Here is a 20090-nt window from a genome sequence, read left to right on the forward strand (position 1 = left end):
GGTGAATGATTTTCCCTCCCGGAAACTCGGGTTTTTCGATCAGCAAAGTTTTCTAGTTCCACCTTATCAAATTGTCATTATTAATTATATGTGCTTCTTTTTAGGCACAGAAAATCTGAAGCAACCGTTTTCAATATATATATTTTTTTAATGTGACGAAACACAAGAAATAAAAAGAAATGGCTGTAACTGTAGAGGAGAGGGAAGGGAGAATAACATTGATAATCAAATGACACTTAACCGCTAATAAATAAAAAATTAGAGCAGCAGAAATTTTTGAAATTGTGCAAAACATTTAAGAATTCTGCTCAAAACAATCTGAATTAGGCTTATTTACAATACCGTAAAATTTTATTAACTGAAATGAGGATTCATTTGAGTTAATAAAATCCTCAGCACACTCACTGAGGATTCGTGTTTTTGTCATAAAAGGGTTTTAGGAACATCAGCGACTAAGGCTATATTGCTCCATCTATATTGCCTGTCAATTGTGTGTGTTCTGTGGTCCATTTTTTTCTGTTTGCTGGATGAAATAGTCGAGTTTACGGGAGGAAAAACTTTGCTACCCTAGCCGAAGACCGACTAACTCAGCAACGCTCTTAAAAAGGCCCTAAAAATTCCTCACGCCATTGACGGGATTCGAACTCAAGTCTTTTCCATCCAGTGTAGGGAGGACGGCGCTGAGGATTCATCATTAGTAGGTTGAAACTCTTAAACCAACTAAATTTTATCGATAAAAAAAATTTCACTTTTAAAATTCTTTTTAAACTCCATTCTGATCATCGGGAAAAAAAAAGCTCTTGTTGAACTCTTTGGACTGTTGAATAGACTTCTGCGCAGTTGTTTGATGTTTCTCTAGGTTCTGGAACAGAATGGTTTGCCAGATCATGAAATCTAAACATGTAACTTTTGATGACATGTTCTGATGGGACTTCAAGAACTTAAAATATTTTACAGAAAGCTCTTTGCTGAACAGTAGGAATATCCCTTATTAAAGTCTAACTTCATAAATAGCATAGCGGTCTTCTATTGGGCAATGTGAACGTTTCCATCTATATTATTACCTTTAAAAAACCCGATAAAAGAACCACCTTGGGTGAATGATCGGTAAATATTTTTTGCACAGTTCTGAAAAATAATGCCATGTATTACTAAATAAAATGCTGCATATTAAGCGTTAAAGCAACTTAGGCTATGAGGCGCCAGTATATCGTATCTGCGCATGTATTCTTCGGTTGATTTACTGTTCGCTTGACGAACAATGTCCACCCTAATTTCCGAGAGAAAAACACCATTCCAGCCCTTGCCAGAGACTGTCTTAGCCGCGTTGAGGAAAAAAAGCCCATAAAAATTCCTTGCGTTATTGACGGAATTCGAACCCAGGTCTTTTCCACCCGGTGTGGGAGGACGGTGTTGAAATCCACTGTACTAATCGCGAAAGTGCTGTGCTGCAATAGCCACAGTAGTCCCGAAGTTGTAGGGAAATGAGAAGATTTATGACTTTTGCCACATGTTCTATACGAAAATGACTTTAAGAATAAAGCAAGATTCAAGATTAATTTTCTTTGTTTATTGAGCAGCTGTTCAATAGTATCTGGAAGGTGTCAAAACGAATTCTACGCCAATCTTGTTGCAATGCAGCTGCCATTTCTGATGTAATCTAAGGTAAGGAATTTCCCAGCTACATATCGCATTCAAGGACATTGCATAAGTTCTTTGAGGTTGATCTCGAATGACCCTGAAAGAACGGGAAAGTGCTATTATCTTGCTATTATGTTCCTCAAATCATGCTAACTGCAGATACTGTAAGTCGCAAACGGTATTAACTACTTTGTATGTATTTTAGGATGATATTTTGCATGATTCTAAGGAAGGATTCTGGGTACCATTAGAAGCTCCAGCAAATGTGAAGTAGGAAATAAACACCTTTTTATTGAAAAGACTATAGGGATCGCATACCAAAATTTAAGGGATTCGTGTTCAGTTGCTTACAAATAAGTCCAAAAAAGTCCAAGGGAGAAATAACAGTATGATGGCCTATAAGTTCTTACGCGCATCAAGTAAGGTGATGATGCATAAAACGAATTTCCAAAATGCACAATTGAAAATATAGTTCTCCAGCCCATTTTCCTTAGTGTGATTCTAGAATGTAGCCCTTTATCTCTTGAAATATCAATTCTCCAGATCTATGATAATCAGTACAGTTCGGCAACGATTTTGAAGCTATGAGTTATATATACGAGACTCCCACTTTTAATATCTTTTTAGGGTAAATCTGAGAAAAGATTATGAATATTCATGTCTGCAATATGACGACGAATAGTCTGATCAGGAGGTTCTTTGGGAAAGGTTGGGAAAGCATTGTCAAAGCTATACTGCAGGTTAACCCATGTTGGTCTTGGTCATGTGGAACGGTTTTATTAATGACTTTGAGCTATTCCAAATTTCGTTAAATTCGGACCAATAGAAATCCGGAAACTTTTATTTCTTTGTCTGTCCGCATGTAACAACTCGAATACCAGTGGATGGAATTTCATGACATTTTAATTTCACTCTGTTATAACGATTTGTCGACCCTTCCCGAAATCCTTGATTTCGAGAAGGATCACTGGCCTATGTGATACATATCACATAGACCAGTGGTCCCAAACTCAAATTGCATGCGGGCCGAATGCACGATCTTAAATCAGCTGATGGGCCGGAATTTTTTTTTAACAAAATGAGAGTGAATATAACCACCGTATTTACAACAAATACATAATTGATATGTATTTGCGGGCCGTGTAAAATTGCTTCGGGAGGCCGGATGCGACCCGCGGGCCGCCAGTTTGAGACCACTGACATAGGCTATCCATATACCGTATATTGTACAGTAGCTGAAGCACTGGAAATTATGTTTGTTGGCATGCGCTGATTGGAGGAAGGAATGAGTAATGTGGCGAATGCACAAAAAAGAAATTTTCTCGGTTCGCGCATAAGAGTAATTTCTTTTTTCTCCTCTTTTGGTTATAAATCATGAACGCGCCTGAAATAAAAATTTAAATACTGAGCACATCGACAGATAATATTAACATTAAATTTAGATAATATTAACAATTCTTAAAACAACTTTTCTTTTTCCAACACTAAGTCGGGTCAAGGGACCTAGATTGCCTAACTTTCTTATAGCTAGATGCGGCTTCACAAAACAACCATTTTTTAAGGGTTACAGAAGATTTAACAGCTGGCAAATCTTATATTAACACCCATATTACAAAACTACTCTTCGCATTTATGGACTGTTGTTATTCAAGAGACGACACCTATGCATCGGCAACCTGGCAGAATTGTGAATTATATTCATCTGATTTGACCTTTATCTGACACTCTTAAATCTAATTTATCACTGAGCTTAATGCTCATATACTCTCATGGGTAGCAGACTGGGTGGGAAAGATCTCAGTTCGAGTCCCGTTGATGATGTGAGGAAATTTTATGAGCCTTTTTTAAAAATGTGGCTGAGTTAGTTGGTTTCAGGCGAGGGTATCATGGTTTTTTCTCCCAGGAACTTGAGTTTTTCGCCCAGCAAACAGAAAATCGACTTCAGAACACACGAAATTTGAAATTTCGTGTTTAATACCGTTACTCCCATTTTATGTTCTTTTTACAGTCGATTTAAAATATTACAATCCGTTTACCACCTTCTTACTTCTTACTCCTTTTACATTCTTTTGCAATCTTTTTACAATCAGTTGAAAATCCTAATACGTAATCTTTTTTAAAAAAATTAGTGTGCCATTGCCTCCGTAGCCGAGTGGGCAGGAGCGGGAGTGCAGTAGCACACGCTCTTTGAGTTAGACCGGGGTTCAAGCCCCTGACTGCTGAATACGGTCGATCTGCCCACCCGCACTGGATCAGCGTGGCAGATTATGGTCCATTTCCCTCAGCATGATTTATTGAGGAGGCTTCCATCCTGCAGTGGATTGATAATGGCTGCACTTTACTTTTTTATTATTTTCTTTTACACATTCTTCTGCAATTCATGGTTTTCCCCACAATTAATTTTTCAATCTTCTGTTGATATTTTGCTATCTTATCACGATCTTATACTACCCTTTTAGTATCTTTACCATCATTTCACTATCTTACACTATCCATTTTGCATCTTTACTATTATTTTACAATCTTTCCCTTTACAGCCTGTTTTTATAATCAGTTGAAAATCTTAATAAAAGTTTACCATTTTTAGATTATCTTTTATTGCTTTCTCTTACGTTATTCAAAATTCAGGTTACAGTCTTTATTTTTGCAATTATTTTACAACCTTCTGTTGTCATTTTGTATTTTTATTATCATTTTATCATCTTATATACACAGACTAATCGTTCAATTCGTTCAGTATCTTGGCAATACTGTCACGCCATCGGAATCTTGACTATTTATTAGCCATCTACTTATTCTGAACTCACGGATTTGATCAAATCCCTCTTTTGCCAGAAACGACGAATCCTTTGGTATTACGAATTTAGAATGTCTGGTCAATCAAAAGCTAATTTGTCCATTCCTGGAAATCTGCGAGATTTACCTGTGAGTATTTGCGCTCACCTGAAGAATACATTAACTGTCTTAATCTCTAATCCTCAAATCCATCAGTAGTCAACAAAGGAGAAAAATATATTGCTACCCGACAAAGCCAAAGCCATAACTCAACGTGTACCTACTCCATACTATAGCAGACAGCGTGACACCACAAAGGCACAGTCGCTGCCAGACTCTTCCATGAGATCAAAGGGAAAACAATAATATCCACCAAGAATAACTCGCTGGTGGCTATGCAAGAGAACCCTCTTATAATTTAGTTTCTTCTACAGTAAAAATACCAAATTTCATGTGATCAACAGCACAAATTAAAATTATTGCAACAAAAAATCATCGTGATAAAACGAATATTATTTTGTAACAGTTTTTATAATTTAAAACATTTTAATAAAGAAATTCTTCTCTATTAAGGTTATAAACATAAACACCTTATTAAAAACGAACTTTTTACATGGTGCGCAGATGACATTAGTTCAAGTATTTACAACATTCTTTCCCAAAAACAGAAAGTGGACAGAAGACATACAGTGTTCTCTCAACAGAAAACTTCTCTGTATAAGGCTTTCTCTTGAACGCTTTTGAAACCTTCTAACAAGAATGAAAGGGGTAAATATTACAGAACAGCAGGAGAAAAACAGTTCGATGTCACTTTGCACTTACCCTAACGCAACAGTTACCTTTGACTAACGAGCTGGGAGAAAGGAAGAGAGCTGTTGTCGCACTAGTGTCGCGCACATTGGCTACTGCTTGCACGTGCATGATGGGAGCACAAAAAGTCTGTGTCAACTGTTACCAGCACTTTAGTTGAAGCAAGCGGTTGAAGGATAACGCTGGCTTTATATATGTACGAGCGACAGCATGCCAGAGAAATGCCCTTGGAATATCAGTCCCTAACGTAAAAGTCAGCGTTTTCATCATGTATGGGATGTTGTTGGAGAGCGTACAATACTTTGTTCAAAATGAATACGGAGAGGACGTTTGGGCCCGTGCCCTAGATGAGGCAGGTTTCAAGAATGCTGTATTCACTACCCATCAGGTCTATCCAGATTGCTTAATGGTGAAATTAGCTGCTGCGTGTGCCAAAACTACTCGAAACACCCAAAAAATTGACAATTTCTTGAGTTTCTTTGGCAGGTGTTTTGTAAGGTTTTTCAGTCACTATGGATATGATAATCTTATTCGGGCCTCGGGGAGATATTTTCGGGACTTTCTGCACGGAATCGACAACCTTCATCACCAAATTCGATTTAGCTATCCCAAGATGCAAAGTCCATCGTTTTATGTCGAAAAGGAAGACATTCAAGGAGTGGTTTTGCATTATCGTTCCAAAAGAGTCGGATTTGCTTATTATGTGGTTGGCCAACTGGTTCAGATAGCGAAAACCTTTTACGGACTGGATATTGAGGTGACTATTCTCAGTAATGAAGACGATAACAACGGTACTGGTTGCCATGCAGTTTATGATCTTCGATTTGACAATAGAGCATATAGAGATGCTCAGATGGCAAGAAAATTGCTTATTGAACACACAGAACTTCGCTCAGTTACGTGTGCATATTTGTTCAAATTGTTTCCATTTGCTTTGGCGTTTAACAAGACTATGACGATCGTACAGGTAGGTGAGAAGTCCACGGAACTTTTTGGGGGTCAAGAGATGGTGGATATGCCAGTGGCAACTTATTTTAGCATGCGCAGACCAAGAGTACCCTTCACCTGGGAAAATGTAAGTTTATTTTTCTATTTATGACAGAATACTTTGCGTTCCGATATATTGGGGTCCATTTAGTGGATCAAAAGTTACTATTATTAATGTCACTCTATGATTAATTATGGCTGATTGTTTAATGAAGAAGAATTTTAACTCTATCTTAAAATGCAATAGACAAAAGTGTATTTTATTTATTTTCAAACTTTTGGGGCCCCTAAAGCATAGTTCCTGAGCGACTGCCTTATATTAAAATCCCTCTCTAAATGTAAGAACATACAAAAAAAATTTGCGAAATCTAGGTTCAAAGAGATGGAATTGAGATAAAAATGGCGTTATACTCAACCGGAAAGGAAGTCATAATATGATTTAACCAAATAAATCAAGTTATTATTATTACTATTTAATACAAGTCTTCTTGAAGAAATTTTAGAACCACAACAGCTATAATATACTTATTCAGATAAACACTTTGTAGAACGCAGTATTCAAGATGTGGCCTAACCATTCCATTATACAAGGGGAACCACCTCCTTGTTCCTTTTGGTAAACTTCTACATATCATTAACAGAACCTCAAGAGCTGTTCTACCACCTGTCTACACCGCTCAGAGAAATTCATGTCAGACTCTGCAATTACCCCTAGATCTCCACCACCTTGAGCGTGGTATCACTGCTACTCATATGCAATACCTCGCATTTATCAATATTAAACTTCAATTACCACTTCTCAGCCCATCTGCCTAATTTTTCTAGGTCTTGTTGCATGCCTTGATTCTTGTCTTTAACACCACGCCAACCCTTATATCATCTATAAACTTAGACAATAAACTTGATATGCTTTCATCAGTATCATTAATAAATACTGAGAACAGTAAGGGGCCCAGCACTGAACTCTAAGGGACTCAACGAATAATTAGTCGAAGAAGAGCAGTGCCCCTCTTTGAACTAACGTTACTCACTTCCAAAAATAAGACATAGAAATCACATCAAATCTCTAGAATTATTGTAAAAGCCAGATCTCAAATAATATCAGTGATTAATGTAATAATACAGTATATATTACTTATGCAAATAATTTATTATAATAAATAAATAAATAAATGATAATATCAATAATTAATAATTTTCTTCATATGTGTATGTAAGTTTCAGGTTTTCAGGTGCCCCTTGAACATTGACGCCCTGTGCAGTGCACCCCTGGCACTCTCGGGACGGCCCGCCCCTGATTTCAGCATATTTAATATCAACTTAACATTGATATTAATTTATTATGAATTTAAGTATCTTTAGAATTCTGAATTTTAGAATTCTTTTTTTTTTTTTTATCTAATTTCCGGTAATCGAAATACGAATACCGGAAATTACATCATTAAAGGAAGTACGTATTAAGCAAAAATCTTTTTCGCTTAATACGTACTTCCTTTAATGCTGAAAGTAATTTAATACTCACATTTGTGTGATGAATATGTGTTTTGGTGCAAGTTAATGTCAATGGTGTAAAACAAGCGTGCTTATCGCACAACTAAATCCTTTTTCTTGACATCTGTCGTGCTCCTGAAAGACAATAACATGTTTCTAATGTGAAGAGCACTCCATTTTATTCAACTACTTGAATTACACCCACAAAGAAGTCATGAATAGAGTGGCAAAAGAGCAACTTGGTGTTGGCAACTACCAACGTCTTTACCACACTAAATTTATTTACTTGGCAATGCACTCTGCCATTTATATGGTACTATTATGTGGAGATTGACTAATCGTGACGTTTTGTTATTTTTTTTATTCTGTTTTAAATCAAGGTTTGTTTTGGTTGTTGGTTGATTTGTTTAATTAAAATGTTTTTGTTGTTAATAAAAGGAATGTAATTAATGAGCATCATTAATCAAAATTATCGCTGAAAAAATTCAGGAAATAATTTCTCTGTTCACGTTGATTCCAGAAATCTTTCTCATTTTTTGTCCTCTGTGGTGGTGTAGTGGTTACGCTAACTGTTACTCGTTTGTTTATGTCTGAGATAGATCTCCATCTATGACAAGGGGAACTTAAAGTCAATCGAGGCTTTAGCTAGTCGATCTCAGGCTTTTAAAGGAATGGGACTTTTCCCCACGAATTATTTCCTGGGTTCTCAGTCCTTACAATATGCAAATCGACAGATAAAGATACACTTTTGTAGACATAATACGCAAATCAAATATCTAGATTCGATTTGTACCTTATATATGAATATTCAAACCCATTTTTAATATTCTGAAGTTAGAATTATATATTTACACTTAATTTCTGTGTGGGACTACATTTATTCCTCAAATTTGTCTTTTAAAAACAGGGATTCGTCTTATAGTTCAAAAAATACGGTATCTCATTTACAAATATGAACTTATGTTAACTGTATCAGTGTCAGTTTTCTTACAAGAATATTGGCACCAGTTAAAGTAAGTACAGCTGATTTTGTTCGGCAGCTAATACAACTTCCTGCCTTTTTATCGTGAACAGTATTCCAAGAACTTCCTGTATTGATGACAAGACAGGGAAGGCATTTACACGACTGCTCATGTAGGGTCGTTAAGGATAAAGAATTAAGCTAGTAATGAAAACCAATTATTGCCAGTAAGTTTTCGGAGTTCTTGACATTCTTTCGAACAATTTAGGAGCTATTGCCCTTATTTGGCTATATGGAATAGCAGAATAATTTGAAAAATTATTCCAATATTACTAATGGGGTACGAGGGGACTTGGAGTATAAGTCGATCCCACAGTTTTGGGCCTCAAGAAGTCATAAAATATATTGATTTGATCCAAAACTTTTTAAATAGCAAATGAGTGATATATTAATTTATATTAATTAATTTATATTAATATTATAATAATTTCATAAAATCAAAGATACTGTTTATCACTTTCATTAATATTAAACTAGAGGGCTTCTCCCTGTTCGCTTTGCTCGCCAACCCCCACGCACGCTTTTTTACGTAAAATGTAGAGTTATGACGGAGTAAGTCAAATCTTTTCTACGTAAAAAACACCTGTCGAAACGCCCTGATCGATATCTAATCAGGAAATGACCTATGTAATTTTTTACCTCGTTTACATAGTTCACTTAGGAAAAGGCCTTTTGCTTTGGGTTCCATAATGCATGAGGAATATTGTTGCATCCGAAAGAGCAGGACTAAAATATTTACAAACTATACAAATATTTAAAATATTCACAAAATACTAAACTATTTACAAATATACAAACTATATCGAGTGCCCTCATTAGCTAACATTACAATGAAACATCAAATGATGCTCAGCATGGTCATGTATTAGACAGTGAAGCACGTGCACGACGTTGGTGAATGTTATGGAGGCAGTTATGGCTCGAATAAGTGACGTCATTGCCTCGTCCTCTTCTCCCATTGGCTCGACTAAATATCAGTAGGACGAAAAGTTTTTTAATGCATAGAGAGAAAATTAAACAGCTCTGAAAATGTTTGAAAGACTGCGCAATAAATATTAGTAGCGACTAGATATGCAACAAAATATCATCGCACTCACTCTGGATAAAGAACTGAGAAGAAGATGAATGTTTCCCGGAAACATTAAAAAATATTTTAAGTTATTAACATAAATTTTTTTCAGTATGTAGAAAACCGATATAACCGTATATAAGAGACCTTGTACTTTTTGCTTTTGAAAAAGTTCGAAATTCTTCGAATTATGCTCGAATATTTATGATAACCACTTTAAAACTCATTGATTCTACTGCATCAATGAGTATATCAATCAGGATACCTTCGGGGTACCTGATTGATATAAATCCTCTCTCAGAGGATTTATATCAATCAGGTACCCCGAAGGTATCCTCAATCAGGTACTCCTAAGGTGATCGATTCCCAAGTTCTGTAGCCTACATATGCGAAGCCTTTCCTCATACGAATGCCCTTTTTGGATATCTCACCAAGCCGACTACTTCCTTTAGACTCTTTCAGGAAGATTGATGTCTTTCTCTAGTTTATTTATACTTGGACAAATTTAATTGACTCTGTCCAAGTATAAATTAGACTTGGACAAGTCTAATTTATACTTGGACAGAGTCTTCCAAGTCCTGATAATTCCAACTTGATAAATTATCTGGGAGTCATGATACGGTCGGACTTCATGTCCGACCGTATCATGACTCCCAGATCCCTTTATTCCTCTATTGTTTTTAATTCAACTCCACCAAGTTATTTTGGATTTCTTTTCCTCAGACCTTGAGTTTTGCTTCATTAAAACATAGCTGTCACTTTTCTGACCATCCTTGAAATCTTTTAAGTCATCCTGAAAGAGTGCTGCTTGGCTACGTAACACATTAAAACAAGCTTCTATTTTAGCGTGGTCATGCTAGATAATCTCGTGCACGCGCTTTGTTTTCTATCAATGCCACGCGGAAGGAAGAGACACACACAGTGTCGAAAGCTTCTGTATTTTATTTTATTTTCAAAAGCAGGGGACAAAGTCCCCTAGTTGTTATTAAATTAAAAAATAGTATATTTTTTAAATTTAAATATTCTTATTTATGTTTCCTCTGCAGGTGATAATTCTTCAAACTGTAATTGTGGAAATCGAGTGTCTGAATTCGCAGTATCTTCCGTATCGACCCGATGATCGGCGAAATAGCGCATCCGCTAGAAATCTCCTATTGAAAGGAGAATTGAGGTATATTGAGGAGTGGGATGCTATCATCTACCTATGTGTACCCCTGTAAGTTCATATTGTTAGAAAAATGGTATATAAGTATTATTGATGAAAGATTTGATTTTTCTAAATATAATACAAATATTAATTAAATTAATTTAAAATATTCATATGATTGGATGTTGAGTGTTGGTGGAGTTTTAAGGATTTCCAAGTTGCTAGGCGTTTTTTTTTTCCTTCAAGCTACTTATTTTTCGTAATTTCAATATCAAATTGTTTTCAAAATTAAGAGAAGAAACACATGAAGTTTAAGGATCATCTTATGTATGTGTGTTAAGCATCCTGCAGTCCAAAAATAAATTGAATGTTATTGAAGTCAGAGAAAATCAATGGCCGAATCTTTGCGTGCAGCCTAACCGCCACAATAAATATTACCGATGACATCTACCACGGAATTCTGGGACCAGTAAACAATTTCTCTCCTTCCCCCTCCTCAGAGCTATCCTACCCTTGCAGGAAGTCTTTAGGAGACTGAAAAGATGGATTGTGGCCCTACGCAGAAGCTGTGACCCATGCAGTAATTGGACTCAGACTTCTAGGCGCCTATTGGTATCAAAGCATATAGGAAGTTTATTCAATACTTCCTTCCTTCCTTCTTTCCAATGTAGAGTTTTAAACTTAACAGCCACAAAAGGTTCACATCTAAAAGCGAAGAAAATGTAACAATAAAGCATGTTTTCAAACGTGTGTTATGTACCACTGGTGGTACATAACACACAGTACTCAAGACGTGGCCTGACCATTGCCTTATACAAAGGGATAATTACGTCCTTTTCCCTACTAGAAAAATTCATTGGCAAATACCCCATGACCTCTGGCAGCCTGTCTGCACTTTCAGAAAACTTCATATCTGACTGCACAATTACTCTCAATTCTCTTTCATTCTCAACTTCCCTGAGGGTAGTACCACACAGTTGGTACGTTTCTCTGAAGTTACTGCTACCCATATGGAGTAATTTGCATTTGTCAATGTTAAATTTCAATTGCCACTTCTCAGTCCATTTGCCCAAAATTTCTAGATCCTGTTGCAATAGCACACTGCCAACCTTTGTGTCATCTGCAAACTTGGACATTAAGCCTGATATACCTTCGTCAATATAGATTCTTCGTTCACAAAATGATTCGCATGCTATAAATATTTTTCAAAATTATTAGTTTATTTTTTTTTAAGTTTCTTTTGTTTCAACAGTTCTTTAGCAATTTAATTAAAAAATATATATATATTTTCCTTTATGTTTAGATTTCAATTTCCCCCTCCTCAGATCAAATTTGAAATAGCCCCGAAAATTAGCATAATCATACAACGTATTATAATATTATATTTTTATTACAGTAATATAATATAGTATTATATTATTAAAAATAAACGCGTGTTATTAAAATTAAAAGTTAATAATAATTATTAAAACAAAAATTTAATAATTTATATTTTAATATTCAAATTAAGAAATACAAACCTTTTAAAAACAATAATTAATAAAATTAGAAGAAACATCACTATCACTTATTAAAATGAATTTTATCTTCTTTCATTCACTCGCTGTATCTTTTGCTAGTCTTCTGTGAAGACATTCCAAAGTGTATTCTGCATCAGTTTTCAAAATTTGCATTAATATTATAAAATCAAGTTTTTATTTTGTTATTATTTTTCTTATTCCCCACTTCCCTGACTTGTTATTTAGCTTATGGTTCCATCCCTGTTCCGAGTTCAAGTCCAGTTTTGTTTTGTTTTTAAACGAATTGAAGTAAGTCGTTATAATTCCATAGGGCAGTGCGAAAGGGGTGACACTTAATGAGAAACAGCCAAGTACCGATTGAGGGGGGGGCTCTCAAGATGTAAGAAAAGATGGCCGCAAATAACACTAAAAGGTTCGTGGGTGGAAAGTACACGTAATCATCTACAGGCGGCTCCACCTTTACTCTTAATGAGCTTATGATGTAATCAAATTATAATTATTAAATAATTTCATAAAATATAAGCAAATACTACAGATAATTATTTATTTATTATTTTAAATATGAACAACTTACTGCATCAGACGACGGGGATAAATTGCGAAAGTTCGTTTGCCCCTTTTTGTAAATTTCAATAAATCTCGTGATCAAAGATCGTTTGGAGCTCGTCACATGACTGAGAAATCTGTTGGTGGAAATACAACTGCCAACAGATTTCCGGAATTGTACTGTGTGGATCGTAATATTTCTTCTTTCTTCCTTTCTGTCTTTTCTTTTCTTTTTTTAAGTAGAAAAGAATAAAGAGCTTTGCCAAACAGAGTTCAGTAGATTAGTATAATTTGTACACAGTTTTTTCTTTCCCCTTTTTTTTTTTCCAATTTCTTTCAGTATTTTATTAAACCATTAGTTCGTGTTATTAATATTAAATGCTATTTGAACAGTGCTCAGAGGCTCTAACTTTCACTCTCTCTCTCTCTCAGTGTAAAGAACGTATCACGCACTTGGGTGGAGTATGTGTATGGCGACAACGTGGGAGGATATGACCTACCAAACATATGCTGCGATGCGTTCGCCTGCTCAAAGAGATATTTGTGTTCGGTTGATGTGCTGACCATGTCTTTTCTCCGCCGGGAGTGATCGGCTGGGAAAACAGGCACACGAAGGCCCCCCTGACGATAATGGTGGGCGAGGTTTATTTGGTCATTTCCTACTCTACGCCCATCCCTTGCTGGCAGAGAAGTCAGCTACTTGAAGGAACGAACAGATGGGAAAACAAACATATCACACCCTCTGACATCAAAGCACGTACCGCATTCTGTAGTTAAAGCTGCTGACAGCAGTCATTTTAATTTTTTTTTTAAATTTATTATTGAATTTTTATTTTAGCTTCATTTTAGTTTTATTTTATTTATTTTACAGGCTCAGCAATATTCAAGAGATGCAAGAAGTGGGACTTTACCTCACTGACCTCTGTTTACATGACAGTAGTCGAGAAATCGTCCTTGCTGGATGGCAACATGGTGCTCGTCTTGAAGTGTCATACGAAAAGGTAAATTGAAACCTTTAAAAGAGAGGGGGAAATGTTGTCATTTTTAATGTAGTACTGAGGTCACAAGGTTCTCCTACCAGGAAATTCTGGCTTTTTTTTTAATACACAGAAAAACAGATAAGCCAACCTTTAGAACGCACACACAAATCCTGACTGGGAAAAAATTGCTCTGAGACTAAATAATCAATCCAGCCCGTGTGATTTAAAACAGGCTGGACCAATGCATAATTCTAACAAGTTTAATTTAGTTTTAATTATTATTATTTTTTTTAGATTAACAAATCAAAAATCAAAATTAGACTCTTATAGTTACTGACTATACACTGTGTCTTGTATCGTCTACAAGGCTGGGCAGATAAATTTCTGCTGTTGTGATAACCTCGTTCTTTTCGACACCGTGGTTAATCAATGAGGAAGAAAAACGCCCACTTCATCCACTTTGTGCTTTCAATTGAATCATAATGGAAGCAAGGCCGACTAAAATAAATCTAATTTTGCCTCCTTGTAGAAAGGTTAGATAACCACTCAAGCCTTCATAGGTAGAAGGAGTGTAAGAAGATAAGTTGGTGCCACAGACAGGTCCCGTGATTATTATCAAAGAGAAAAAAAAAAAAAAAAACAGGAGAAAGAATTGATTTAGATTATATGAATAATAATGTTGTCGGGGACATTTTTTGGGAGCCCACTGTTTGAATTAATTCTAAAATTTAATTTCAGAATTGGATAAGTGCATCATCGCCTATTTTTTTTTTTTTTTTTCTCTTACTATAACTGTATGCCATCTCGGCTCAATCTATTATTTTAGATCTGTGTTCCATCTGTTATTTCCTGTAGAACAGAACAGATCGCAGGACCCGACGCTGTCTTCTTACACAAGGTGACTCTGACTGATCTATTAAAAGCACCAGTACAATTCTATTTAGTATTAGCTAACATATTAACGGTTACAGATCTTGATGTTCAAACTTCATTTCTCATATTGAGAAATGGTTTAGGAGTCCCACAAGAAGGTGTACCGTCAGGATTGCTGTTCACCACCCTGCTTAGTCTGCGTGCACAAGGCAGACAAGCAATCCTGCTCTATACCATTGATATAAAACTATCTCAGAGATTTCAACGTCAGCAGACCCTACCCCATCGTATTACAAGTTATTTGATCTGAAATTAAATCCTAAAAAAATTGCTGCTCGTGATTTTTTACTTAAATAACTCCTACAACAGCTCAATTCTTTTTCTATCTGTCGGTAAGATGGCATAGCTAATATTTTGCCAAGAGATTCCGCTGTCACAGCAACCCTGTATGAGAAAACGAAAAATTTATATATATATATATATTTTTTTTTTTTTTTTTCCCACCATGTGACTAAGTTAGTCAGTCTCGTGCTAGGATTGCATGGATTTTTCTCCAAGAAATTCGGGTTATTCGTCTGGCAAACAGACAATCGTCTGACGAACACATGAAATATACTGATCCCTCATGGCCTTAGTTGCTTTGGTGCTTAACGAACACACACCATACGCAACATAAGACAATATAATTAGTCAAATTAGTTACCAATATCGCACCTGTAAGTTTCCTTTGCTATAATAAAATTTCGTAATATCAATTTTAATTTAATGTTAATATATAATTTAATAATTTAATTCAATTTAATTATTCATATTTGGTATTTTTATTTTATTTAAATTCATCTTTAGTAATTTTATAAATACCAAGTCTGATTTTTCGATTATCAATTTTTTTTTTTTTTTTTATTCCATTTTAGCAAGAATTGAGAAGTAGGAGACTGGAGCAGAACCTGAAGATGCTAGACGAATGGAAGAAGAAAGGAGATGATATGTTGTATTCCATGATCCCGAAGGAGGTAGCAGAAAGGCTAAGGAATGGAGAAGATCCAATTAACACATGCGAGGTAAGGCTAAAAACATTCTTGCTTTTTACATATTTAGTAAATAAGTTTAATAATAATAAACAATAATGTGTTTAATAAATTGTGCGTTAATAACTCGTACAGAAATTTATTTTTCTTCCCTGAGAGTATTCCAGTCCCAACAGCCACTTAAAAATTCCACATATTCGAACTGCAAACACAATGCTCTTGAGAATTGCTATTTTTAATCCGGGAATGTTAAGGACTTTTTTTTTTGCCTACGCTAGCTGGTTCCATTTTTCGAAAGCAGGTGGCGTCACTTGTCCCATTGTTTATGGTGGATAAGAACACAGCAGGCGCTAATTTAAGGCAATCATTTTATCCTTTTAACCACGCGTGATACAGTATCGCCTGAAAGCGCTCATTCAGGCTTATTACTGTTCTGTATGACATATATAGCCACAGGAAAGAAATATTACAAAAGCCTACTTATATTTCCTCACTACAAAGGAGCTATGAAAAATATACCAGTTTGTATACAAGGTGGTTAAAATTAATGTCACTTTTAGAGGGCTGTAGACAAAGTACAGGTAAAATATGACACATTTTTTTCAAAAAAATTAGCACACGATTCAGAAATATAAGAAAGAAAATTTAGGAAACAAGCTTGTCTTCAAAGCGAGTTTTCCTAGTATTGCACTACTTTCAAACCAAATGGCTTCCCGAAATGTTAATTTGCCATTTGTTTAAAAGAGATGAGACTGCCAGGACTAACTAGTCCATCAGATAGCAGGTGGTCTTTAGTAACAATACATATAAAACAGTTGTAAAGAAGTTGCTATTCTGTATAGAAATAATAGATTTCAATGTTGTAATAAGGCTATTTGTGTTGTCAAGATGTCTTATGAGAGATCTGAAACAGGTTATCAAACCATTTTGATCTTTTAAAAAAAAAAACAATCACCTTTGGGTGAGGCTATGTGTTTGGAAGTAGTGCAATCCCAGGGCAACTCGTTTCAAAGGCAAGTTTAAGTTTTTTTTTTTTTTTTTTAAATTAACACCTTTGCATAAGTCCTTCTGGACGAAAAAAAAGAGAAAGGACACGATGATCCTGCAAACATCTTATAATTTATTTGAGGTCAGTGTTATCTATATTATAACTTTTAATTTCTCTCTTTTAGTGCTGTCTCTTTATTTAGTAAACTTCGTGACAGCTCTAACTGCTGTTGTGAATTAGAAATAATGTGATTGGTCATTCAGCGCTTTTGTGGCTGGTGACGAATTTGATGATTTTATTTATTTCTTTATTATTATTATTATTATTATTATTATTATTATTTGTATTTGTATTTATTTATTTTAATTTAATTTTATATATATTATTTATTTATTTATTTTATATATTTTTTATTTATTTATTTATTATTATTATTATCATTTTTGTATTTATTTATTTTATTTTAATTTAATTGTATATATATTATTTATTTATTTATTTTATATATTTTTTATTTATTTATTTATTTTATATATTTTTTATTTATTTATTTATTATTATTATTATCATTTTTGTATTTATTTATTTTATTTTAATTTAATTTATTTATTTTATATATTATTTATTTATTTATTATTATTTTTTGTATTTATTTATTTTAATTTAATTTAATTTAATTTATTTATTTTATATATTTTTATTTATTATTATTTATTATTATATATTTTTTAATTTTATTATATTTTAATTTAATTTTATTATTTATTTATTTGTTTTATTATTAATTTAAAAATATATATTTTTTTTGTTTCTCAGGTGTGGGCAGCTTAGGAGTAGGGGGAGTTGGCACCCACCAGTATTGCACTACATCTGGTAGGTGTGGTGTTTTATGCCCAATGCACTGACAATAAAGTATACCCCAGCCTGGATATTCGTGCCAGGGTCGGGCACCAGGAAGCAGACACCCTGGTGGCAAAATACCCTGTTGTTTTTTTTTTTACTTTCATACTACACACACTCTTGCACTCACTAACACTGCGACCCATTCATCGAGGTTCTACTTGCATACAGAGGACACTGGTGGAGATGGACGTTAGTCCAGGTGCCACCTTAGACATACAGTATATATAAATGACACTAATTCAGTCACTAACGTTGATTCGAATGAATCAGTAGCGGGCGTGAGCATAAACGTTACATCGTTTATACTAAATATTTCTGACTGAAGTAATATCGATTGGTAACGAAAATGCGAGACGGAATGAAGCAAACGACGTCACTTCCTAAATGACGCTAACTCGGTCATTAACGTTGATTCGGTAAAGTGAGTAGCGGGCGTGAGCATAAAACGTTACATCGTTCATAACTTCGGTTCTAGCTGTTCGATTTTAAAAAAAATTTAACAGTTTTTATTTTCGTTAAAGATGTTTTGACATAAAATAAAACATCTTGTGTGCGAGGGTACAAATGCTGTGTTTTTTTTTGAATTAATTACGTGCAAAATAATATACTCATTTAATTTCAGGGATGGGTGTTTAAGAGAACAATAAATCAATAGGCAAAAAAGAAACTATCTTGAAAATATGGTAAATGTTTTCTCCATTTTTAGTGGATAATATGTAAACAGAAATATTATTATATAATTTTAAAAAAGCAAAAAACTAAAACTATGTATAAGAAAATGATGTAATTATAATTTAGATGCTATTTTACATTTTTTACATAAAATTAAATAATATAAAATTTTAAATAATGTAATTCATACTCATACTATAGATTATTTGGCAGATGTTAATGGTTTTGTGAATCTTTTAAACGTACTCTCATGAATCATTAATTTGGAGTTCTGAATGTTTATTGAATACTGGTTGTTTTTGTACATAAAGATGAAAAAAAAAAAAAAAAAAAAAGGATGGCAGACGAATGTGATTATATAACCAGCCGATAATTTAATGTCGCCAAACGATATACATCAACGTTATACAACGATGTCAACGCTAACAGCTAATGTGTGTTTTCTACATTCTCCGATTACAGCACCCATATCCCAACTACTTTATACCCTTTTTATCTTGAATTAGGAAGGGCCCACAAACAATTAGGTCCTTGTCCGACCATCTCCCTTTCATCAGTCCTTCTTACATATCTCATTACACCTTTGAGGATCACTTTAACTGTTGTGCGTGTCTCTCTGAACAAACTACCCGCTTATCCGCGCTATTCCTGGTAAACGCTGTTTGTTTAATCGAAAAACTGCGACCCAGCGAAAGAGGGCCGTGGAATAGACGTATCGATTTTCATCCGATATTACCCATCAATAAATTTCCTAATTAAGCAGAACGCAAAACTTATAGAACAGAACAGAGAAATACTTTCCGGTTTTGTCAATGTCATTTCAAGATCATCGAATGACCTTGAAATGACATTGACAAAACATGAAATTGACAAAACAAGAAATTGGCAAAAAAAGAAATTGACAAAACATGAAATTGACAAAACAAGAAATTGGCAAAAAAAGAAATTCACAAAACAGGATGAAACCAAACTCAGTTTAATGGATGTTTGGTTCTATTGTGTTCACTGTACAGGATTTTTTAAAATTTTTCTTATATTAATTATTTATTTATTTATATATATATTTTTTTTTTGTTGAAACAGTCCTTCGATGATGTGACAGTTTTGTTTGCAGAGATTGTGGACTTCTCGGACCTGTGTGCCAAACTTACAGCAATGGAGGCTGTTTCTTGTATCAATGACGTGTACACTTTGTTCGATAAGATAATCGATCCTTACCACGTATTCAAGGTAAGATTTGAGATATGCACAGCTATTCACTTGGAAGAAATATTATCCTAATTATCCCTTTCTAACTTTCTTTATTTCCTTTTTCTTAATTCATAGGTTGAGACCGTAGGTCAAGTGTATATGTTGGTTAGTGGCGCTCCTGAGCGGCGTCCGGATCATGCCGAGAATGTGGCGAGAGCAGCTCTTGACATGCTTGACTGCGTGGATCGGATGAAGTGCAAATATGGAAGAGAAAAGGTCATGATACGGATAGGTTAGTATTGTTACAAATATTGTTTTTATATTGTTATAAATACTGATTGCAAACAGGCTGACCTGCCTCGAAGGCAACTCTCCAGTTGTTCCCAAAAGTGTTCAGTGAGATTAAGGTCGGGTCCTTGGGCAGGACAGTGAAGGCTTTCACAACCTC

At 34.6% G+C, this 20090-nt stretch overlaps 1 protein-coding gene across 1 annotated transcript in view; it reads left to right on the forward strand.

Annotated features, from left to right (window-relative positions):
* The first annotated feature begins 5330 nt into the window (after positions 1-5330).
* The window catches only part of LOC150083557 (soluble guanylate cyclase 89Db-like), a 37615-nt gene continuing 22855 nt past the window's right edge, over positions 5331-20090 (forward strand). The window contains exons 1-6 of the mRNA XM_090377358.1: positions 5331-6301; positions 10841-11010; positions 13879-14008; positions 15775-15921; positions 19535-19681; positions 19778-19934. Coding sequence (XP_090233484.1) covers positions 5495-6301; positions 10841-11010; positions 13879-14008; positions 15775-15921; positions 19535-19681; positions 19778-19934 — 1558 coding nt within the window. The 5' untranslated portion in view covers positions 5331-5494. The remainder of the gene's footprint in view (positions 6302-10840; positions 11011-13878; positions 14009-15774; positions 15922-19534; positions 19682-19777; positions 19935-20090) is intronic.

The sequence above is a fragment of the Mastigoproctus giganteus genome, chromosome 7 (genome assembly GCF_048544385.1).
Source record: "Mastigoproctus giganteus isolate SK-2022 chromosome 7, ASM4854438v1, whole genome shotgun sequence".
NCBI lineage: Eukaryota > Metazoa > Arthropoda > Arachnida > Uropygi > Thelyphonidae > Mastigoproctus > Mastigoproctus giganteus.